This window comes from Megalopta genalis, chromosome 4 (assembly GCF_051020955.1).
Source record: "Megalopta genalis isolate 19385.01 chromosome 4, iyMegGena1_principal, whole genome shotgun sequence".
NCBI classification, from domain to species: Eukaryota; Metazoa; Arthropoda; class Insecta; order Hymenoptera; family Halictidae; genus Megalopta; species Megalopta genalis.
Window position 1 is genome coordinate 15,904,092 of NC_135016.1, and position 27,049 is coordinate 15,931,140.

The window sequence follows — 27,049 nt, forward strand, 5'->3', positions numbered from 1 at the left end:
TTATATTATGTTTGTTATTATCGGTCGCTACTGGCCGAAAACGGTGACGAAGATCGACAGTGATCGCTAGCGACCGATAGCTGCAACAGTGGGGCAGCTAGTAAGAGGGGGAATATAAATACAAATGTGTTTTCTTGTCGCGCGAAGACTATATGCCTGAATGTATGATGCGAAGAACGGTGAGTGCTCCAAATGTTCCGTTTGTTTGTCGTAAATATTTCTTGATGGAAAGATGTACCTTTTGTTATCGAATTACTCCTCAGAAGCATTTAAAATATACAGACACCAAGTAGTTGAATTTAGTTTGGACTCTGGTTTCCACAAAAATTTCCAAAACATTTAGCCACAAAACTATCTAAAAAGATTAATTCACCCAAAAAAGCATCCAGACATAATGATCCAAAACAATTAATTCTTCCAAGAAGCATTCGAAAGTTATTAATAAACCCTTCGAAAAACCTCCAAGAAATAATAATACCCTCCTGCTGCAAAAAAATGAAATGAAAAATTGCACAGACTTTTAGACACATCAGCTTATTATATTCATTTCACTTTGTACAGAATACATTTTATTTGGTTATAATTTTATAGTTCCGTAACAATTGATAAGGCTTAGATATCTGTTGCCTCATCATGTAATGAAAAAAATATAATAATTTAGTGCAGACTAGTTAAAAATATAAACGGTTTTAGAGAGAAAGTACGGTCTACAGAGCATTTAAAGCAATTTTAAAACAATTTGACTTATAATCTTTAACATTTGAATACACTGATCACACTCATGGTCAACGATGGTACAAAATGGTTAGATATAAAAAAAAATACATATAATAATATTGAAAATATATATTAAATTCTTAATTCACTCTTTATTGTGTAACATCTTCCTCCTGTGTTAAGGCATGTTGTTACAAGATTCCTCAATCAATATATTAGCTTTTATTTTTTTTTTAACCCTTTCGTTTATAATTTGACAGATTTGAAGTTGACATTTTGACATTTGAAGTTGAAGCCGCTTAGCGGCAAAAATGTGAAAGTCGGAAAAAATATTCCCGTCGAACGATGAATTAAGGATTATGAATTACTCCTGCACGAAAAATTAATTTCTCGATATCTCAGTTGTTCTATCTCAATTGACATATGTGATGTACTTACACACTGCATTGGAAGAATTAATTGCTATTAAATTCTTTGAAATTTTTACATTTATTAAGCCTCATCAATTGTTACGGAACTATAAAATTATAACCAAATAAAATGTGTTCTGTACAAAGTGAAATGAATAAAATAAACTGAGGTGTCTAAAAATCGGTGCAATTTTTCATTTCATCTAATATTCGCGCAACTGCGAAAACATAAATAATCAATACATAGAAAACGAAATTTAAAAAAGTTGCAATAATTACAATCCGTGCAACGTATAAATTATGAATTTTTTCATTTTATTTAATATTCCTCTTCAGGAAATATGATTTCAAAAAGTATAAAATGATCGTTGAATTTTACATCGGTCAGCCTGTGTGTTGTCAGATAGAATAGCATAATAGAACGTGTCTGCAGATTTGCATGTCAAACATCAGCCTGATTTATGAAGATTAGTTTCACGTCAATATACTTGTACTTGAGGCGATTTTGAATCTATTAGCAATTTCGCCTGAACTGTTCGTTAATATTTACACATGAATTTTAGTACGAAAATCCAGTTTTTGAGTTTTAGAAATCTAAAACGAATAAAGTAGCTTTTAAGCCCGGTTTTAAAATTCAACCCCTTAATTTCAACCCCGACAGAAATATTTAGGTATTCTGTTTGTCGTAAGCCATTCTGCATAATGGCATACGAGCGACTGTATAATAATGTATAACCATAACTTTGGTACTGGATTCAGCTGACATGTCAAGACAGAAATAATGTTTAAAGGGTAGTCATTTATATGCGGTGCCAATTGTTCATTCATCTTCACTAGCGATCGCTTTTAGTGATTACGAAACTGCATATCTTTACGCATTTATGCCACGTGAAAACTTGTGAAATTCAACAAAGCACTTCTCAGAAATGAATAACATTTTACATTCAGTTCTGCAGCAAAAAATCGGCTAATCAGCGAAAGGAATTTTCTTGTCAAACGAATGTTTAGAAAGTGAACTGTAAAAATAAAAAATTGTACAAATGAAACGAAATGATCGAATGAAATTCTCTAGACGTTTGTTCACTTATCAATAGACTGCGGATTTTGTGCATCTATGATAAAACTGACTACGCGAAATTCCAAGAATAAAGACATTAAATGAATTTAAGGTAAATCCTATATTTTCCACCATTTATTAAAATTATCGAAAGAAGAAATAGATTTTTATTTCAATCTTGTTTCTGTTAACTGATTCAGAAAATTTTTATTTTGCAATAACGATCCGCAGTCATCGACCAGGTGAAAGGTACCAGATTCATTCGAATTTTCTGGTAGCTGTTTTCGATACGATGTGAGAGTGTGTAAGGACACGATTTATCGAAAGAAGTACGGGAAGACAGGAACAAACGGCTGTAACACGGAAACAAGGTCAGATGGAACTTTTATATGAACTTTTTTTAATTATTCATGTGTGCTGGATCCATATTCTGACACTCCCGGTATTGAATACTGATGCTAACGAATGTTTGTCATTGAATATATGCAACGAACGAATATGATATCTACAATAACCGCATAATTCGATTACGTTTGCCATGATTTTATTGTGAATGATAATGCAACATGCAATCCGCAGCAAATGTATTTCTGGAGCTGTGCAATCCGAAAATCTGGTTGAAGTGACGCATCCAGTCTCTCTCTTTATACTCATGAATATTTCAATCTGTTGTTTCCTACGTTCGTTGTTAGATTATCAATGTGAACATACGTGTTTTAGTAATTGCATTTCGCGTTATTAAGAGTTTATTCGATGCGCGCATTATAACTTATTCCATTCAATTCAAACCCCGTTCTGTCAGACGACGACGATTTAATTTTAGGAAAATTATTATTGCTCGAGTTTTCAGAAATACCGTGCTAAAGACAAAAATGTTTATAATTTTCTCGATGATATTATTTAGAAAGCGATCGCTATAGATTGCAGATTTTATGGATTTCTGATAAACAACAGTAGACGAAGTAGGAAACAATGAATACTTTGGAAAAACTGACGAAGATGTTCGTAAGTTTAGTGTAACATTAGACAGGGTGAACCACACAACGTACCAATTTTTTTGTTAACCCTCCCCCCCCCCCCGAGTTGTCAAGGTCACCTTCAGTTTTTTATAGGTTGATCTACAATTCTTTTGTACTCATGGTTTAGAGGATGCTGAGACGAATTCGGCAAGCATCATAACATGAACCAAACCAAAAAAGAAATTGTAGGTTTACCAATAACAAATCTTGATAACTCCAGAAAGAGAGGGTTGACGAAACATTTGGTACAATCGTGGTTGCAATTATGAATCTTGTTTCGTTTCGTCTTCTTTCATTCTTTAACATCGCGTCGACAGTTCGATAATTAGACTGCGGACTTTATGCATTTATGGCAAAGATGAGTAGGTGAAATAAAAAATTATAAAGATATAGAAGAATTTAATAATATTGGTACACTATTTTAAACTTCTTAACATTATGAAAAGAAACAATTCGTTTTTATTTAATTTCTGTTTCTTACAAACGTCTTGGTAAGATGTGTATTTTACATGAAGATCCACAGTCAAGTAATTAGCAACGACTACGTCAATATTTAGATACTATTCTGTTTGATGAATTTCAAGAAGTCTTTTCTACGTTGTTGTAACTTATGCATTTCCTAAACTTTCTTAGGAGAAACTATTAATCAATCGTTCATCTTCTATCTATAATTCATTTAATTTTGCGCATTTTTTAATTTAGCCCTTTTCTTATATACCGTATTATACAATATTATACAGGATGAGGAACTTAAAACAACGGGCGACTAACTTGTTTGCTTGTAATAATAGAAAAAACAAGTGTCAGGCAAAAGTTGGTCGATTTCGAGGGGTATATGACACGATATCAATAGTTTTCTTGTTGGTGGAGGCATAGAGGAGATATGAAGGTCAAGCTTGTTTTTTTTTTAATGGGATGATATTGTTTTTATTTATATTCTATTAAAGCCTTTCGAGACGAGCATAATGACCAATTACCAACGTCATCGAAGTGTTCGTTCTGAAGAAATATGTAAAAGTGGAGAGCCTTTATTTTACAATTTATACTTTTGAATCGATAATCGCTTGTATTGTTTTTAAGAAGTTAATCATTTAAACAAAAATTTGAGTCCTTCACCTCGTATTATTCTAAAATGGTTTGAAAGAAGGATATATCTCCACAAATACTTTGTACTACACAATAATTTATGTTTTAATGTGAATCGTCTAAATGCTTTTGTCCATTTCTATACGAAATATTACTAGTAAACTGCGGACTTTTATGCATTTGTGACAAAAATAAATAGATCAAATACAGAAATAAATAGACATTAGAAAAATTTAAGGATGTTGTTACATTATTTTCAATTTATTTTTATTGTTAAAAAAAAACAAAATATTTTCACGGAATTTCTATGTCTTGCAATTAACTTAGATCATTTTTATTTTGCATAAAGATCCGCAGTATATAAAAATAATAGATTTGGTGGTTTTTTGAGTCACTTATCTATAGATACACCCCTGTGTATCAACCTGTCAAATTTCATTGAGCTGTGAATATCCCAATGTATACCGTGTGCAATTTAGTAGCAGTATGACCAGTGGTTCTGCTGAATTATCAATCAGCCTGGAAAACGAGGGGCGAACATAAAGTATTTATCAATTGCAAAGATCTGCCGCAGCAACGCTAACGATCACTATCCATCAAATTTAAACTTTTTTTCTGATCCGCAATATTCAGTGAGCGATCCCGATAGAGTTTGTCATGCAACAGATAAATCCGGAAGCAGAATTGCTCTATCAGCTCCGGATTTCAAAAAAACATGAATTTTCGTAAAATAGCACTGCTATTGACAAATGGTAGCATTGCGTAAAAACTAAAAACATTAGAAAGTTCGAATTTATCCTAAGAGATAGAGGAAAGATACCGGAACATACTCAGTTTTTAATTCATCTTATTTCAAGTGGTTGTAAATATCCATCAAAATTCAAAAAGAATCGTAGCGGACATTTTTTACCCAATATTTTCGTAATTTTACGAAAAATTCTCCATCTGTGTGTGTGTGGCAGTAATTCACTACATAGCATCGAATTATCAATTACCGCATCGGAACGAGATTCGATTCAAACAAATCGAGGAAATGTCAACTGACGACGGGCAGAAAAATTAAAAAAAAATCATGCTCAATTGTTTTCGATTGTTAACAGATTTGTACACACAAAAAATTAGTATTCATGAATTAAATATTGAAATTTTCCAATAGTAGCAAAAAATGTGATAATGGGAAAGGTGCTCCGTGAAAAAGAACCTATGAAAAAATGAAACAACATACATACAAAAATTAGGGCTCCATGGGTTCCGTGATTCCACATAGCTACGGCAGTGCCGAAACGAGCGATAGCCGCATGGCAGCAAGACATCGAGTGCACGCGTTCTCAGTTGAATCGAGCATCGTTCCAACGAGACTATTAAACGCTTCCCTCTTCAAAAATGTCCATGGAATCCGGTGCTAGAGAATAGAGAATTGAAGATGAAGAACTAGATGAAGAACTTTTCGTGAAGCTACGAAAATATAGGTTAAAAATTGCGCGCGACGACTCTTTTTGAACTTTGATGGATATTTACAACCACTTGAAATAAGATAAATTAAAACGTTCGATGATCTTTTCTCTATCTTGTGAGACAAGTCCGAACTTTCTAATGTTCTTTATTTTTATGTAATGCCAAAATATGGCTATCTTGAAATAATTCATGTTTTTCGAAGACTAAGGGTGATAGAGCAATTCTGTTTTTGGATTCGTCTTTCGGATGACAAATTCTATTAGGTTGGCAACTAAGTAATTGCCGATTTCAGTTATAGATGTCTCTCACTCCCATTATTATGATATCCGTAAATGTTATATTATAAAATTATTATTATTATTATTATTATTATTATATAATTTTTTATTATCCGTGAATGTTAGCAACTGGACAAATTGAATGTAGCGGTCAAGGAAAAGCGACCAGAATTGGTTAATCGTAAAGGTGTCATTTTCCAGCAGAACAATGCTAGACCGCACACGTCTTTGTCCACTCGGCAAAAATTGATGGATATTGGTTGGGAATTGATGTTACACCCACCATATAGCCCTGATCTCGCGCCATCGGATTACCACTTATTACGATCCCTGAACAACTCCCTTCGTGGTAAAACTTTTAATGATGATGACGCTGTAAAATCTCACTTAACTCAGTTTTTGGCCAAAAAGGATCAGACTTTCTACGAGCGTGGAATTTTCAAGTTGTCAGAGAGATGGCAAAAGGTCATCGAACAAAGTGGAAAATACATTACAGATTAAACTTCATTCCAAGTAAAAAATGTTTTTTATTTCATTGAACAAATCGGCAATTACATAGTTGCCAACCCAATATAAAGATCATGCACTGGGTAATACAGATCAAATTCTTGTTGGACAGTGTAATGCTTCTACATTTATGCTTCGTAATTTCTTATTTGCGAGAATAAAATCGAAGTGTAAAAGGTGACATGTTGATACTTTATATGAAATTTACGTTAAATTACAATAAAATATTTGACGCGGTTGCAAAAATTGATGTACATGAAACATCTAACGCATCAAAGAATCCTTAATCTCTGTATTAACTTTGAATCGACGTACGGTCTGACAATCGTTCGCGCGGCGGACTCGGGATCTAATCGGGGTCTAATTATTGAATTTGTACGGGAAGTTATTCATTAGTTATAAAATCAAAAAAATTCAGTGGTTTGAAATGAATTGATACAAAGTAAAACAAAAAATAAGATAACCGCAACTTCTTAAATTAAAATGATAAATCTGCGGGGTGTTCTTTTCATTTTGAACACACGTAATATCTCTGTTACGCCTGATGTAGGGCATTTTTTTCTAGGTCAGCTTACGCCGAGTTTTCAAGGTCACTGTCGATTGTTTAAACAGGACAGTATTTTTTCGTCAATGCAATATTTTAGATGGCAAAAATACGAATTCGTTTATGTATAATGCCGTAACACTTCGATGACCTAGTTACATTCGGTAGCTGGAGACGAGGGGCGAAAGCTAAAAGTTCCTACTTTCTAAACATATGTCAATGAATGGGCTCCATTGAATATTTATTCAACTACGAGTTGCCAATCATCGTTCGTTCGTTGACGAAACTACACCTTGAGAGAGTAGGATTTATGAAACTAATATTTATTAATCAGAATAAAGGAAGACAAATAAAATGGATTAAACAAAATTGCACGTACTATCTTCAAATTATAACAGATAACAACTTATGACAAGTTCGAAACAACTTCATCGCCTCGAAAAATCGAATGCACCTCTCAAACGCTGCTGCTACATTGTCTGCTAGAGTTGCCAGAAAATTGATGACGCGTGGGGCTCTCTGAAACTCGTACTCCACTTTAATTTTCCACAAGCTCCTTTTTCCCCTCACTCCTATTGGAGAATCTCGGATAGGAAAACATTGAAGTAGAGGGGATGCGCCGTGGCCAAAAGGTTGACCTACGCGCCGTCACGTGACGATCTAGTGCTGCTACGTCTCCCCTCCATTACACCATCTTCAATTTATCGGAGATTGTCGGACATAGAGCAGAGGGCGGGAAATTTCCCTCGCGCCATCAATTTCCTGGCAACACTGCTGTCTCCCCAAAATCTGCCGTTTCATCAGCATTTTCCCACCACGCAGTGACTCGCATTAACTTTACCTGGAAAACCCTGATCACAACACGCTTGACGAACAGATGGCCATCTTCTGTCATAGTAAACGTTTATGGGAGTTACTTTTATGAATCTTGAGATGAGGCGATTCTCGAAATACTACATAAATTAACCGAAAGCGGAGTATACCGTCAAGCTTTCTAAATTCGATTTTCTTTAAAATCGAACTATCACTAACGTAGGTATTCCAATGTTCGACGCAGACGTCATGCAGAAGCAATAACGAGTTTTCGTCGCTCATGTTTTGGTACAGCAATCTGTTTGGTAGAAGCGTTGACAATGTTGTATATAGTGTCTACGGAGTTATTATAGTGGCCACTGGCTACAATACTAGGAGGGCGATGAGTAAGGGAGACACGGTTGACATCCCTGTTGGGTGCCGTGCAGTCTCGTTACCCACTGCGCTGTATAGAGAAGTTTATGACGGGTCGTTGCTATTGAGCTGGAAGTCGGGGCATTTGGGCATTGCGTGTTTGCTCTGGAGTAATTTACAGTCCCTGGCTCCTTCGGTGACATAAATGTAAAAAAGTTAAATCCGAGAAATCTAAAAAATAACACGTTCACACATATCTGTTAATCTGTCATAAACCTGCTCGTATTCAAGATTTTGCGCTCTGTATGTCATAACGAATATAGATGATATATGAGCCGTTTATTTTGAAAGTGGCATAAGTCACTTTTTCAAAAAATCGAGTTAATGGTAACACTAATTACAATTGAACGGTATCTTTTCATTTTTAAAAAATTTGCAATCAATAAGTTGAGAACTATTGAGATTTGTTCGAGAGAAGTTTTGCTAATTAACGGTATAACAAACATGTTTATTTTGAAAGTGCCATAAGTCGTTGTACTCAGGAAATTAATTGCGGGGCTTAGTGTAAAAGAAATAGAAACGTGTGATAAGTGTGTGTGAAGTATTGTTTTGAATTATTTTCAGTATTTTTAAAAAGGTTGTGATCACTGGGGTTATTTTTATAAGTGCGAAAGAATAGTGATGAAAAAAAAAGATGAATTTCTAACTTTGGATTTGTCACCAAAAAGAGGAAGACCTAGGCGTTATTCACAAATAGAAATGGATCCGTTATACGCTGGATCTCGTCCTGTTTCTTCAGCAAAATACAAAGACATGATGGACTTGCTTAATTATATACCCCCAATATACCACAGTTATTTAAAAAATTTGAAATAAAACACAATTTCCGAGGACTTAATCACTCCTATTGATGACGAAAATTAAATTGAACTGATGTATTTTCATATAAATTACTTATACTCATGTTTCAAAATGTACTAATTATTTTTGTATTTTATGAATATTAAAATAAAAAATACTTAAATCAAACCTTTATATTAAATATGTTCATAGTATAAATTATTATTATATATGTAATTTATTCAATAATTTTAGTAAATCACTATCCTTTCAAAACATCACTTCAGTAAAATACATCGGACAAAATTAATATACGTCAGTCATTTTTCTAAACTATTTATTTTGAAAATGGCTTAAGTCACTTTACCGTAATGAAAAGTGGGGATTTTTTAATGTTTATACGAAATTATTTATACTGAGAAAAATATCAGTATCCTGAGATAACAAATACAAATAAATCTTCTCAAAAGATAGCATCCATATTTTTAAACGTGTTAAAACGCAAACCCTTAAATATATCGACTTAAAAACAAAGTGACTTATGCCACTTTCAAAATAAACGGCTCATATATAGATGATATGATCAATTCCAGTACTTGTGGTTTGTTTATAGGCATAATTAACTTTGTATTTATAGAATATGACATATTAAGTTTCTTTTATTTAAACGTAAACTAGATGAAAGAGAATAAAAAAATTTAATATGTCTTGTTCCATAAATATAATGTTAATTATGCTTGAAAACCGGCTCCACTACCACAAATATCTAAAAAATACCAAAAATATCTAGACAATTAGATATTTATTAAGATTTTATTAAGAGTAAGTAGAAATTTACTCTGATTCGAAGGGGACATGCTACAATGACCGCAAATGTTTGCTGGTTGAACGTGTTTCCGAGATTTCAAGAATTCTTTGGTATTTCTTACTGGAACTGTACATTTTTTTATTGTAAACAGAATGTGCATTTCAAGATCAATTCAAGGTTTAACGTTTTAACCAAAAATTAAACGAAGTATTGAAGGAAGATGGAACTTTTGGGACGTTTAACTAAGATTTAAACAGCATTAAATGACCTTTAACGATCTTCAAAGTGCAGTATTGTAGATCAATCAATTTGAACTTGAAATGTATTGTCGGTTTGCATATAAAAATAGTTAAATAATCAAAGTTGAAATCTCGAAAGCACATCCAGCCACCAGAAATTTGCGGCAATTATGCGGTGCTTCCCTCGGAAGATGGTAAGATTCATTGCACGTATTTTTGGAAATGAGCTATAGTTTAGGAGATAATTAATTGCGTTACTACCAATGGGCCACCCTGTATAGATTCCCGGCCATATTGACTTTTAGTACGAAAAGCTTATATTATTCTAGATGGCAGTTGAAATACTGTTCCAAAATCACGTATTAGATTGGTAGCCACCTGGACAGTATCTTAGAGTTGATATCTCTCTCCGTGTATACCGGGCTTAGAACAGAGCTTAGGCTGTTGCTTCTGATTTCCCCCGCATTTCTCATTCAGTGTGCCGTAACCGAGGGCATGGAATTTAGAATCCGCGATAGAACCTCACACTTCAACAAATGTGAAGTCATAATACTTTTCGATAATATATTATAATTTAGATGTAGTACATAGAGTTTGGCTCATTTATTGATTCATATTCCTTCGAGAGTCCAGTAGCTAATGAAGCCCGCTATGGTGCACTTTTGCCGCTCGAAGCGCACCAAATCATTAATAAGTTACGGGGCTAAAATCGTATTTCAAGCCTTATCCCTATGGCAACCGATGATGAAACAGAAATGGGCTAATTCACAATTATCTATCATGTGGCACCCGGTGATGAAACAGGCATCGGCTAGTTCGCCTATACTTCATTAACTGATGGTTTCCACAATCTGCAAAGATACCAAAAAACTAAACAAGCCATCCGCCATGCACAACTGCCTTAGCCCTCGGCTCGTAACGGTTCCCTCAGCAGTCGATATTAAATAGAAAAAAGAAATTCTTTAAATGTTTTGAACTTATGGAAGAAAGGTCTATGCTATAGAGTTGTGCAGGATGTATTGATGTCATGAGCGATATTCGTCGAAACATAGTTGATAGCAGGCAATTTTATTTGAATTAAGTTAACAAATAATTATTTGGAATAATTATAGATTATTATTTTTAATTCACAGACAACACAGAAAACTAACTTTATTCTGTTTTCGATCCAAATAGATTATTTTCAAATAATTTTTTATTTCAATTATTCGCTCAAGTAAAATAACAAATAATTTGACATAAAAATGATCGAACTTGTTGGGGCTGGAATTAATAAGAATGAATAAGAATTCTTGAATTAATCACTCACTAAATTTAATTGCACACAGATAAACTTCATATGTATTAGGAATGATATTTTCATAATTTAACTGAATTTTGCTTTTAACATAGAAACTCACATCGTTGAGGCAGTTTCAAAAGTTTCTAAACTTCAATCGTTTTATAATTTTCTAAAGATTTACTTATTGCTGCACGAATACTTTCGACTTTTCGGCAGATGACTCATGAAAATTCTCCAAATACGATAGGTTATGTAATTCCCTTCATTTGCAAAACTGGGAAATATTGATAATACTTGAACTATTTCAAATCATAGATTTTTCACAATTCACTTAAAATAGTGTTTCAAATAGAACATAAAATTTCTATAGATTAAATGAAATAGTTTATCTTGGTAATCTGAAGCTAAAGTATAAAATGATGATAATAAATTAAATGAATAAAATGTTCCGAATTATGGCACAAATATTTTCAGTGTTTTTCGAATAAAATACAATTTAAAATATTATCATTTTTTCTTTCGAACAAATCAAATATTTTATTTTTAAAAATACATGCATGATCTAAAATATGTATAATGTCCACTTACTACTATTTTAACCAGCTCTGTTCATTTGTCCGATACCGTGTATGTGATTCTACATCTCTGGAACGTTGAAGATTGCTAAAAAAAAATGGACCGCAACATTGTCCTTGATCTTGAAAATCGAAGTTAAATGGTAAAAATTTTTTTACAACGTATAGTACTCATCAAGGAGAACAAAACGCTGAAAGGAGCCATAGATCTAAAGTCTACCCTTTATCTAAAAATCAGTAACAAAAACGACATATAAAACTTACATATACATATAGGGTGTCCCCATTATCGAGATACAACACGCCAAGAAGTGATTCTACATGCAAAAATAGGTCAAAGAAAAAAAATAACATTTTTCATTTATGGTTCCCTTCTCAAGAAAAATTATGTTGAGAAAATAATACTACTGAATTGGGATCAAGTGGCGCGTCTGGCCATGACATACCAATTCTACCTCTCGTCATACTAGAAGCCATGTGATCTTAATGCATTTTCCAATTCAGTTTTCTCGAAAATGATACTGTAAATGAAAAAAATGTTATACTTTCCTCTCGATTTATTTTTGCATGTAGAATCAGTTCCCAGCCTTGTTATAACATGATATTGTTATAACATGAACATTTTGGAGATTTCCTATATAATTTTTATATATCGTATTTAATATCGTTACTTATGTAATGGTTTGGCTTGCAATGCGTTGCAATAAAAAAATTTGACTTTTGACCATGGTTTTTGCAAGCTAAGAACAATTTTTCGATTCATTTTTTAAGCAAATTTCCACCAATCCAGAGGTGTAGAATTGCACATTGCCGTGGTCGTGACATATAATTTTTTTTACCCTGTACACCCTGCACACAAATCGATCCGGTCAAATATCTAAAAAATATATCAAACGAAATTTGAATGTTTTTCGGGGGTACGTGATTTGGGTGAATGTGTCGAGAACATATGAAGGTCAACTTTATTCTTTTTAATGTAATGGTATATTTTTTATTATACTAATCGATTCAGCTCGTCATTCTTTTCATAAAAATACTAAGGCATTTATCGCGAAAAATCATTGGTTTAGAAGATATTTTAATTACTTAAATTATCCAAACCTAAATCAAATTATTTTCTATTTCAAAATGTAGTTATACAGAAAGATGATATATAAATCTGATAGTTTTTCACATGTTTTAAAAAACTACAAAATAATATGTGATGAAAGTTTTCCATATAAGAGAATTGTGTGTGTGTGTTGCATTGAAAAATACTATCATAGAGGATATTATAAGTTTATTTTCTTTTTTAAGCAAAAATGTACAGAAAAATTACGAAAAATTATTACAAATTAAATTTTGTACGAAAATTCGATTTAATTGTGTTCCATTGCTAAGATAATTTTCTATGATTTAAAACTGAAAATGTAATTTTATTTTCTCTGTGATAAATATTATAAAAAACTTCTCGCATATCTCATTATATCTTTATATATACTAAAATGCATTATAAACAGAATATTACACGTCTGTAATGATTTTGATTCAGTAATATCACGTGAAAATACAATATTTCGATAAAGGGCCTCCAAAATCGTTATTTTCTAGTTCTGCTATTTTTTATTGCAAGCTAAATAATTATTCTCTTTTGTGTCGTTCCTTTCTTTTTTGTGTCGTTCCACAATAAAAATAAAGTTTTTCACAATATGGATGACACATGCTTTTTATTAATACCCCAGCTTTGTAAGAAAGGAAACATTTTTTATCTGAGACGGAACAGGGTTTTAGCGCCACAGGTCCTTCTTCCGAATAGCTACTGAATTGAACCGTTATTAATTATGTATTTATTTATTTCTGTTTTAGGCCGCGTGGGTTTCTCTGAGTCGGGACCGGCGGTAGCAGAGCCGTGATCAAAATGAGTCTTGTAAACTCGGATTCGGAGAACCGCGTGGTCCTGAATGTAGGCGGAATCCGGCACGAAACGTACAAGGCGACCCTGAAGAAGATCCCCGCGACGAGGCTATCGAGGTTGACCGAGGCTCTCGCGAACTACGACCCCATCTTAAACGAGTACTTCTTCGACAGACATCCGGGGGTCTTCGCCCAGGTCCTCAATTACTATCGCACCGGAAAGCTCCACTATCCAACGGATGTTTGCGGACCACTGTTCGAGGAAGAACTCGATTTCTGGGGTCTCGATTCCAATCAGGTGGAGCCATGTTGCTGGATGACCTACACTCAGGTACATAAACGCCGAATGGTCTACCTGCTTTTTTCCTTTGCTTAATCGAAGTATTAACAACGCAGCATTCACTATTTGCGGACGCAGATTAAGAAACAGGGATTGCGATTTTATTAACGAATCAAATGTTTCGAAAGTTCTCTGAATTTGTCATATTTGCTGGTCACTGGGAAGATTTGTTCTCAACTATAACACTTCGACCGCCAATGTTATTTTATTTAATCGAATAGATTAAATAAAATTCAACACTCACTCAAATAGAATTCGATCAGCGCAAAAATTAATAACAAAGTTCTAAATACGGTGTCCTAGGTTCCCTTCCTACGTTGTTCCAACCACTTTCTGGGATGTGAACGGTTTATAAGGAATCTTGAAAATAGAGACAGCAATTAAACAATTACGAGGATATAAACAAATTTCTCATTTCACTTTATTCTCGGAGGTTTTCAAAGGTCATCGATGTTTAAGAAATCACATACACTATGTATGTGTGTGTACACTGCAATGGATAACTTTAGGAGCACGTAAGGAGCACCCTTTTTTAGTGTTTATAGATCAGGGTTCGCCTACACTGGATTTGAATGTTGCATGCTGGCAAATTCCGAGTCCTATTATAAACTTTTCGAGAAAATTCATGAAAATCAATTATTCGATTTACTATAAAAAAATAGAATAAACAATATGGATGCGAAGAAATATATTAAAAATGTAATTCTGTTGTTGTTGCATAATCATAGCACCGTAACATAAAACATGAATTATAGTAATATTTGTATACAGGGTGAGTCACAAATTAGTCCCTTCGATTTTTCAGCCCCTTCCGAAGGTCTGACAAAAAAATGTTTCGTCTTAAAATTAAATAGTATTTAACCGACAAGAAATTTCAATCGTTTAAATTGAAAAACAAATTATTTTTCGATAAAAAAACAAGGTCACCTTTATATTTTTAACAAAAACTAGGTAATATTTTAACTTCACAGTATTGTAGGCGTTGACGAGACGAATTCAATGACCTGCTAATTGATAACTTCTAGATGATATTGAAGGAAAAATTTTAAAATATAACAGTGACTTTGTTTTTTATTGGAAATCAATTTGTTTTTTAATTTAAACAATTGCAATTTCTTATCGGTTAAATACTAATTCACTTCGATAAGAAACATTCCTCTGTCAGTCCATCGGAAGGGACTGAAAAATCATGGGGACTAATTTATGACTCACCCTGTATACCTGTTTCCACTTTGATACCTTTGTTTGCTATCGGTTTCAATACACGAGCCGGAATATTATTAAGAACATCGACGTAAATTTCTTTTCGAATTTCATTACACACAGCCATTACTACTTCATAGTATTTCATAGCATTGATTTGGATCAAAACTGTTGTTATTATGTTAATATGAATGACAGCCTTATTTTCCAGAAATGATTGAAAATAGCCTGAATTATGTTCCCTAAGAAATGGTATGGATTTGCTTTCTAAAATTATTATTTATCCTGTATTGCCCACTTTGCTTGATGACCAAGCTGAGGCCATGGTAACCAGAAGAATAAGCTAGATTTTAAATCGAATAAGTGAGGGTAAGTCACGTGACGCGCCAAAACTCCCATACAGAACATTCTGAACTATAAACGCGACGGTATTTTCTGTCGCTTACTGAAATTGTTACAGTTATTGAAATTATAAACATGTTCGTATGAATAATCATTTTACAAGTATTCAAGTATATGCTACGATTTGTCTTCTATATAATCTTCTAGATGTTCCATTTTAGATACCAGGTAATCCCATAGTTTCATCTGATAGTTGTTCATAACAGGTGTGAAAAAGTAGTGATATTGAATGCATGTCACTTTACGCAGGAGATCATCTATAGACATTTATACGATTTCATGAAAGACTTGATTTTGATCGACGCCTAGTCTAATTAATCTGTAAAACACAGTCGGTGTACAAAATATTTGTACACCTTTTAAAACGGAATAACATTTTTATAATTAGGCCTAGTAATCGAAATGTTTTTGCGATGTTAGAGAGACTAGTTTATTATTAGACAATGGCTAATAAATTGTTGTCAAAAATTGCAAATAATTTTATACCAAAATTTTACACCGAAACTTTTGTACCAAATTCTGCGTAAATTGATCAATCATTTCCAACGTTACATAATGTTATATTTTATTCGAAGCGTCGGTTACTATTTCGCAAATCAATACTTTCGAGCTTTGATAGGTGATTTGAGAAAATGTTGTGGGTGCAGAAGGTTATGTCAAGGTTATCATACAATATCACGCGTGTACATCGGTGCTCAATTTCAATTGAAATCTCACTATCGAATTCGGAGCTTCACTGCTGGCATTCTGTAAGATTTCTTTTTATGTTTACCGACATGAATCGATAACACGATCGGCATCCCATTCGGCTTTTCAGACCACATATGCATACTAAGCTGAAAGGCATGTCTGCACTTGCTTCGCATTGCTGAACAGCTTTGCCGATTGGCAAATACCGATTCAGTGGGGACGCGGTTTAACACTCTATTATAGCAGGAACTAATAACCGACGTGATTTTTACGCTGGTATTCTACTACCAAGGCTAAATCGAAACCGATGTGTATAACAGAAATTGTTACAATACCGAAACGTATGAATATCGAAATCATTACAATACCAAAATGTATGAATACCAAATTGCCACAATACTAAAATGTATGAATACCAAAACCAGTATGCCGTCGGAATCGCAATTAGTATGTACCGATTTTTCTTCGGTTTTCCTTTGGATGACATGGCAGATATTCTAGGATTAGCAAAGACCTTCTAATATCATTGAAGGTGCTGTAAATGGTAGATGATTAGATTAGAGGGAAAGGAAAACTATGTGTAAGACTGCGGATGGACAGATGAGCATAATATAAAGGATGTTCGCGGTAATTTGTACCAGCGTTTTTTTTCGTAAACGATAAAGATTAGAAAAAAAACAGAATAGCAGTAACTAGCAATATAATAGGCTAGCTCTATTTTTTGTATCCTTAATATTTTCCTAGAAACAAACGTGACCTTCACTTGTTTAGATAGAATGTTAGATATCTTTTTTACATCATGTAAAAATGGACATTAAGGGGTCATGCTCAATTAGGAGTTTAAGAAAATGGTATTTTTGGGAAATTTTTTTTCTCAAAATTTTTAGAACCATTTTCAGTCAATGTTCCTTTATTTCAAAAGGTAGACTTTTTAGTACTGGGTTGGCAACTAAGAAATTTCCGATTTGTTCAACGAAATAAAAAATTTTTTTTTACTTGGAATGAAGTTTAATCTGTAATGTATTTTCCACTTTGTCCGATGACCTTTTGCCATCTCTCTGACAACTTGAAAATTCCACGCTCGTAGAAAGTCTGATCCTTTTCGGCCAAAAACTGAGTTAAATGAGATTTTACAGCGTCGTCATCATTAAAAGTTTTACCACGAAGGAAGTTGTCCAGGGATCGAAATAAGTGGTAATCCGATGGCGCGAGATCAGGACTATATGGTGGGTGTAACATCAATTCCCAACCAATATCCATCAATTTTTGCCGAGTGGATAAAGACATGTGCGGCCTAGCATTGTCCTGCTGGAAAATGACACCTTTACGATTGACCAATTCTGGTCGCTTTTCCTTGACCGCTGCATTCAATTTGTCCAGTTGCTAACATTCACGGATAATAAAAAATAACATAATAATAATAATAATTTTATAATATAACATTTACGGATATCATAAAAATGGGAGTGAGAGACATCTATAACTGAAATCGGCAATTACTTAGTTGCCAACCCAATATAAACTACGCTGTGAACAGCTTCATTCGGCCGGCGGTTATCTGAAATGATGTACGAAGAATATTTCTTTAGTTAGTAGTCTAAAATTATCCTTAAACGAAGGATTTTTCGAAATATTGTTTTTTGACAAGATGACAGGTATTCGAATTGAAAGTTTTGATTTTTGATGAAAATTAGCTAGTTTTTAAGTTATAAAAACCAAAATACTCAAACGAAAAAATTCTTCGTTTCAGGACAAGATTTTTGTATGCAAAAAAGGCTGCAGAAATTTCGTCTGAACCGATACAATAGTTTCCGAGATATCTTGTCCACCGATGTTGAAAATGCAGTTTCGTGAAAAACGCGTTTAAGGTTTCAACTTACGTTCACTCTTAACTCTGTTTAGTTTTTTACTTAGATGGAATCGTCAATTCCAGGCTCATATCGGTCATTTTCTGCTGAAGTACTAGCCTCCAAAACTTTTATTTGTGTTGACGGTGAAGCATTCTACCCTCGTACGGTCGATATATGTTTTACAAAGCGCAACAATTTCAAATCCAAGTCGATGTGTATTGACTGTCTGAAATTATATTTCTCCGTGACACACTTTACACCTCACAAGTGTTAAGATTGTTGCAAAAGTCCCAAGAAAATTGATAATTCTATATTCCACAGAATTATCTTGCGGCGCAATAATGTCTTCCTGCAGTATAATTTTTTCACCGATGCACTGGCACTCCTCTCACCACTCCTGGCGGTTTTGGATAAAAATTTGTTTCCGTTTTTTCGGTCTATTAAGTAAATTACATTGCAAACTGAAAATTCGCCTGTACCGTAAACTTTAGGAATTCTTAAAGCCCCAGCTCTTAAATAATTAAGCAACTATATATTCGTTATGTTTCATCCTATTACAATGAAACTTTCAGTGAATATTCTCGAAATATAATACTTTCACAAACACTCAAAACCCAAAAATTGATATTTTTAAGACTACTGACTGAGCATAGCCCCTTGAAACGAGTTGAACCCTGTAGCATATCATGGTCTCCAGTGTTATACAAGGGCATAAATGAAAGAAATAAAAATATTACGTAATATTGCATTTACTAGTATGTGTAGTAATAAGACTATATCTGTGGCTGTTTCGTTGTTCTCTGATATATAAGTAATATATTCCTCAGCGAGCATACAGGTTTTAATATTCACACATGAACGATGGTTACACTCCATTACATACATGCATACGCAACATAATCCGAGTAGTTAACTTTGTTTGTATAAGGTAGACGTCTTTTTTATTGCTTATGTTTGTCATTCGTTTAAATGCAGCAGTAAAATTTTCCGACGAAGTGGTTTTTAATTACAACTGACAAACTATGTTTAAGTATGAGAAAGTGCGCAAATGTCATTGCATTTTCTTTAATACATAACTAAGTAAGTATTACAGCTTACCGTTCATAACGTATTTTGTAAAAACACACCGTTTCACAAAAATATTTGTACACTTGCAGCTGAAAAGTTGTGTTAAATAACTTTTCAAATTATTATTAATATTAACACGGTAACAAAATATGTCTAGCATACGTATATCACGATTATGAAAAAATACAAATATACAAATATAATATATCGTTAAGTTTTTGATTAAATATTACTAAAAGCGTGAAAATTACTTTGAGTCTGTCATTATTCACACCACTCTACACCATATAATTCGTATACAATTGACAGAACAAATTAGCTTTGTACAGCTTTACGTATATCACGATTATGAAAAAATACAAATATACAAATATAATATATCGTTAAGTTTTTGATTAAATATTACTAAAAGTGTGAAAATTACTTTGAGTCTGTTATTATTCACACCACTCTACACCATATAATTCGTATACAATTGACAGAACAAATTAGCTTTGTACAGCTTTACGTATATCACGACTATGAAAAAAATACAAATATACAAATATAATATATCGTTAAGTTTTTGATTAAATATTACTAAAAGCGTGAAAATTACTTTGAGTCTGTCATTATTCACACCACTCTACACCATATAATTCGTATACAGTTGACAGAACAAATTAGCTATGTATAGCTTTTCTATGGTAAGTGTTCGAATACTTTCGTGAATTAGTGCGTATAAGATACGCAATTCATTTCGAAAATAGAACAATGTATTACGTATAGATGTACGTATGTGAATACCTTTATTAAATCAATGAAATCGGTAATCGATGGAAGATCCCCACACGGGGGAATATTTATTCTATGATGAATCACGCATTGGCTTACAGCGATTAATTTTGGCAATCGTAATAACGGTGTTATACATACATCTGCATAGAGTTGTTTAGGAGTTTGGAACCGTTAGACTGTGGATATTCATGCAATTGCTAGAATTTACATATTAATACTATTTCTTATTTATAAAAAGTCCTCGCGTTACTCGCAAAGGCGGTACACGGAATCCAGGCAATTCTTTTATCTATAATTTAAACCTACTCATTTTAAGATGCCATCATGCACCAGATATAATTATTTTTGAAACTCGACTAGGACGCACAATTTTATGAAATTATTGTCTGGCTTATTCTGAAGTGTCATAAAAAATACAAAACTATTTGTGAATAGTAAAATAAGAACAAATGTCATGTGCATACTATAATAAAAACTTGCAAGTACCATGTTTAATCGCACACTGCTGTTTTCATTATAATATGCACATGACATTTGTTCCTGTTTTATTATCCACACATAGTTTTGCATTTTTTATGAAATTTTTATTTTTTCAAGAGTGTGAATTTTTTTATAAAGGTAAAATTAATGAAAGAAATGGTGGAAATAGAAATAATAGACGATATGCATAAATTAAGTATATGCTTGAAAGTATCTAGTATAAGTAAAAGTAATTTTTTAATAGGTTTCTTATGTTATTGAAAGTAGCTTTTACTCGAGATTTGTATATGTAATGCGTAGCATTGTGCTGAAAATTTTGAGTGCTTACGTTAAAAAACACTACTCTAAATGTCTTATTATGACATGTGTATACGGTCCAATATAAAGTATTCAAATATTATGTGTCCCATAAGCATTAAGCGTTATTTAAAATGGAACAACTTTATTAATGTTTAACCAAGCAACTTAAATGCATTTACATGATTAGAACTACTCTACTCTGGACAATGACTAAAAAATTGTTTGCAAAAATTGCAATTGGCTGGGATGATAAAAGAATTCAAAAACTGTTTTGTCAACATTTTTATCTGAGCTTACGTACATGTTGAAAATTTTATATAGTTCAAATATGTTGACGCAGAGAGACAAACCACAGGCATGCAACCATGCAAAAGTCTCGAGATTTCTTGCAGTCATCGGTTGAAAGTTGTGAAAAACTACGACTTTCACTATATTTAATTGTTTGCAGCTTATATAGGGTGTCCAGAACAGTTAAAACCAAACTTATACTATGTGTTACTAAGGTGAAATAGATAAAAAAATAATAATGCAAACGTATGTCTAGAAATGCTTTATTGAAAAGATATTCAAAATTTTGTTACATTTATATAAACGTTGATTTATAAAAAAATCTATTTCACCGCAGTAACACATAGCGTAAGTTTCAGCCCAACCTTTCTGAACACCCTATACATCAGTTTCCGAGATCTACAAAACTCATCTTTTTAAATTTTCATTATAGGCTCAAATAACAAAGTTGAACAAACATTGTTTTCAAATTTTTATAGACTCAGATAAAGAAGTTGAAAAACATCACTTTTTAATTTCAGTATGATTACAATTTTTGAAAACAATTTTCTATAACTATTAACTATTAAATCAATTCTTCTATCATTTAGAGAAAATTTAAGTTGTTACGTCCAATTTTGAAAAAGTTATTTCGTTTTAGAAAGTTTCCATACATAATATGTATGTGGAACAGTATTGGAACATATTATGTTCCAATGAATATAAAAGGAATTTCGATCCGGTTGCGGTTATTTGATGCTTAGAATAAGAATTGAGATTAAAATGTGACGATAATATAATTCAGGGCTTAAGGAGTGGCCTATGCATATAGAAAGGGGCCACTGAAAAGATTACTGATTGTGTACACATCGAGAGTACACATATTCGAAATAGTTCAAAGGAAATTGCACATTTCGTTGCGACCTAGTTAACCTTATTTACCAAATGTTAATGTATTAGAAAATGTATAAATATTGGCAGACATATAACTCTATATCATCCGGTCAAGTATATTATATATAACCGCATGAATATCTGCAGTCTTTTCACATGGGAACATGTCCAAGTTACACAAACCGGTTCTCACGAAACTTAACACTTTGACGGTCGCGCGATAAACATCTCGAAAATTTCATAAAATTAAAGTACTTTATTCGGTGAAATATAAAAATTGCACAGCAAATTTATGTGACATACGTGACTTTTCCAATATACTTACGCCTTGCGAATCTTAATAAAATTAAGAAATTATAGTTGTCTGACGAAGAATTTTTAGTTCTCGAAAATTAAATTTTAAATAACTGTTATCTACATGTAGGTGTCACGGCGGTCAAAGTATTAATGGTGTAATTATAATACATTTTTTAATAGTGCAATTATGATATATCTTATTAATAATATAAACTGGATAAATTTTGTTAATAATATAATTATGATGGATTCTTCAAAAAGCTACGCTGAATCGATTTTTATAATTCAAATTTTCGCGAAGTCACGTGTACGTGACTCCGGCCGTCAAAGTGATAAGTGAGACACAGTGCCTCGAAAAATATTCGGCGTATATTTATTTTTAGGTCGGTTATCGTCAAAACGTTGAAGGTGTGGAAACAGCTCTCAAAACACGTTTCTTAAGATATTTCGGAACTATTGATCTAGGTCTGAGTCGTGATAATTCTATTACATTGTAATGACATTGTATTTACATTATAATTACATTATAATTGCATTAGAATTCAACTACATTGTAATTACATTGCATTTCACTTACGTTGTAATTACATTGCATTCCAATTACGTTGTAATAACATTGCATTTCAATTACATTCTAGATACATTGTATTTTAATTACAATGTAATTACATTGCATTTCAATTACATTCTAGATACATTGCATTTCAATTACAATGTAATTACATTGCATTTCAATTACGTTGTAATAACATTACATTTCAATTACATTCTAGATACATTGCATTACAATTACAATGTAATTACATTGCATTTCAATTACATTGTAATTGCATTGTATTTCAATTACATTCTAAATACATTGCATTTCAATTATATTCTAAATACGTAGCGTTTCAATTACATTGTAATTAGACTACAATGTAATTCAATTACATAGTTCAATTCTTTCAGTTAATTAAATTACTAATTACTTTAGTCACGAGTGTAATTGAAATACAATATAATTAAATTACAATTTAATCGAAATATAATATAATTGAAATACAATATAATTTAGATATAGTTTTTCAAATTACAGCCCAAAACTTTGAAGAAGTGAGACACATTTTTATGTATACCAATATACCAGCCAAAGGTTAATATCAGTTTTCTCATTCATTCAAGCTATATTTATTACATCAAAGACCGATTCCAACTGGTAATGTTTGTTTTACCTAACGATTTAACGACCTGCTATGCGACGACTCGTTCCGAAATATTGTATTCTCGATTCAGAACGGAAGTCGAAGTTTTTATTTTCGAGCTGAAATCACACACAGAATCGTTTCGTGCTACAACTGGATGATTACACACGTGCCCATCTGTTGTTCGTCAGACGAGCCGTATGTCAGATTTTATGACTACCATATCCTCCCATACGATTGTTTCGCACAGCTGAGATTATGGTTCCAGCAGTCGCATCAAATAAAATTCTAAAACGGTTATGTAACATATAGGTATAACGAACCTATATATTCCACGATACGACACAAAAGTAAAGTAATTGACATAATCTTATGCGAAGCTGTACATTTTGACGACTCAATGGTAGTAATGATTAGGATACTGGAGCCGGTTACTGTGGGGTAGCCAGTTACCGCACCTTTAGTTTATTTTCAAGCATTGATATTTACTTGACAAATTTAAATATAAACTATATAAATATAAACTCGAAATTTATCGAGTCAGACGTATTAAATACATTTTTTTATTTAAGTTCGATTAGTTACTTATTTGTTAAAAATTAAACGTGTATAATGCGGAAGCTTTTAAAATGCTACAAAAATGATTCCAATGATTTGATACTGAATTCGCGAAATGTTCTGTGAAGCTTGTGTCAAAGATTAGTTATTTGAATGTTTGTTTTTGGTTAGAATTTCAGTAGTTTATTCACCGTGCACAGTAATTGAACCGATCTTTCACTCGATGTGTTAATTACTGTGCCGCTACCATAGGAAATACATACATAACCTCAAATCAAAAATTACCTTTGTTATATTTTTGAAAAAAAGAAATGTACAGATGAAATAGCAGTCATCTCTAACGTGAACTTTTAAATATTTTACCATGATATTACATCTTCTTTTTATATACAATAAAATTTATTAAAGTATGTTAAATATTATATTTTTATCTTGCATAGATATCGAAGCTGAGGATTTAGGGAGGCAGTATATACAGTAATTTTTCGATATACTGTATAATCGATCTTGGTATTATTGCAATATAAAAATTCCTTTATTATACGGTACTTAAGGAAAATCCATGTTCGCAGCAGATTAAGTCACATCTCAAATAGAAGACGTGCAGCAGAGTGGGGGCATAACGAGTGTACATTACAATTCTGAAGGTCAAAAAGAATTTCTTTAAGTACCGCATAATAAAGACATTTTTATATTACAATAATACCCGTGTCCCATTTGTTTTTAACTCATTTCCGATAATAAGCAACATTTGAATGAATAATTTTAGTATCGTGTTGTATTATACAGGATGTTTAACAATAAATGTTGTTTGGTGTAATTAATGAACGCCCAGTTTATTGTGAGACGCCTAGTACGATATAAGTTCGATACTAATATACATTCTTACGTGTGCAGGAGTTGTCACATTTTTTAGTAACTTTATATAACAATTCAAATCACACTCCGCTGTGCAGGTGTCACGGCGCATCACGTGACCTAGCCCCACTCCTTCCATTTGAAATCTAGCTTAATCTGCCGGCTATCGCGGGCTGTACAGCCCAGAGACTTACGATGAAGCATCGCCACATCCAATACTTTTCCTGCATTTATTTTCGAAGTGTTCCTAAGAAAGTTTAATAGTTTTTGCTCTCGAACAATATATTTCCGATATCGGAAAACAGGAAATCGAATTACGAATGCTTAACTCTGAAGAACTTTCGCGGGATATATATAGATTTTGTGAAATTTGATCTTATAACTCTCACACCATCTGGTGTATTCTTACGTATTCTCTGTCGCGATGTGTGTCGTCGCTCTGTCGTTCAAATAAGTAAATAAAATATCTAATTGGTTATAACGAGTTATTATCGAGAAACAGTGACCAATGAAAGGCGAGCTCGGTTGACGCAAGGCAGTCGAGTAATTGAGCGAAACTGGGCTTCGTCCGCTCGTCTCTCATCGGTCACTGTTTTTTGTTGATAATATTTCAAATGACCTCAGGAACTCCTTATTTCTTAATTGCGAGTGACTTTTGGGACACTCTGTATAATAAATATTATACTATATTTTATGTGTTTTTGAAGATATACCAATATATAAATACAATTAATATAAAATATAATAAAATAATAATATATGTAATAATAATAAATGTAATAATATTAATATAAATATAGAGTCTGCACAAGTATTTACAGTTTTTGAATAGGATAGAAATCTATGAGCTACTCACGTAAATCTAAAAGCGATGGTCCTTCAGAGTTAATATTTGTATTCTTGGTAAAAGATTTCGAGAGTAACAGTTGAGAACAAACACTCAAACTTTTCTAACATAACATATCCACGTCTCCCCGTTAACATTATAATTCCACTATACCTTGTTTATTATATACATTCAAATATAATAATACTTTCGAAGCATCTATTTATTTAGGATTGAACTTGACTTCCCTCTGCTTTCAAATGAAATGAATGATAATTGACCAGTAACGAAAACAAGTGTTGATAAGCTATATGAAACTTAATCTGCATCAACGAGCAAATAGACGAATGCTGCGTCGATAAGTGGTTTAATTGGAATGTGTTTGTTTCGTCTGTTCATAATATTGTTTTATATTTATATTCAGTCTAGAGTTTAGATCAATAATCACGGCCATGAAAGGTTGCACTATGCAGACAGTGTGATATAATTGGCGACGATTTAATTTCATCAGTCACTAGATTTACGTGTAATTTATAATGTACATACACCACTGTGACATTACCGCCGATTATACGATGCAAATTGTGCAGTATAATCGGTATGCATTCATTTTGTACATTTATCACGTTATCATTTATTCAATTTAATTCCATCGACACAGTTCTGGGGTCGCATAAGACCACATCATCCGGAACGTTCATTATTCACACATTTACAATTTAATTGAATGATACAGTTAATAATTTTTAAAGGACCCAACGGAAAGCTGTGCCACTTGAATTGTGTACTTATGCTTTAAATGTGCTGCAGTGAGTAACGATAATATTCGGACATCTTTTAAAACGCAATAACTTTTTTAAAATTGGATCAAATTACTCGAATGCTGTTTTTTTAGATGCTAAATTGACTATTTTATTAGTTTATTAGTTTGCTAGGCAATAAGTGAAAATATTTTTACAGAAATTACAATTATTAAAATGTGATGACAAAATATCGAAACTTATATTTTTTCAACTTATTTATTTGAGCTTTAAACGACAATTTTAGGGGGGAGGCTCATGTGAAATGTACAAACAAGAGGTGATATTCCGCAATTTTTTCATATTATAAGACCTGGATGAAATTTATCGCCACTTGGCACATATGTTGTTTAATATTTTAATCATTTTGTTGTGCTC

General features: G+C 32.6%; 1 protein-coding gene across 1 annotated transcript in view; it reads left to right on the top strand.

Moving 5' to 3' along the window:
- Window positions 1-27,049, top strand: part of LOC143259277 (potassium voltage-gated channel protein Shaw-like) — a 421,748-nt gene that overhangs the window by 257,070 nt on the left and 137,629 nt on the right. The window contains exon 2 of the mRNA XM_076520713.1: window positions 13,830-14,208. Within this exon, the coding sequence (XP_076376828.1) occupies window positions 13,882-14,208 (327 nt within the window). The 5' untranslated portion in view covers window positions 13,830-13,881. The remainder of the gene's footprint in view (window positions 1-13,829; window positions 14,209-27,049) is intronic.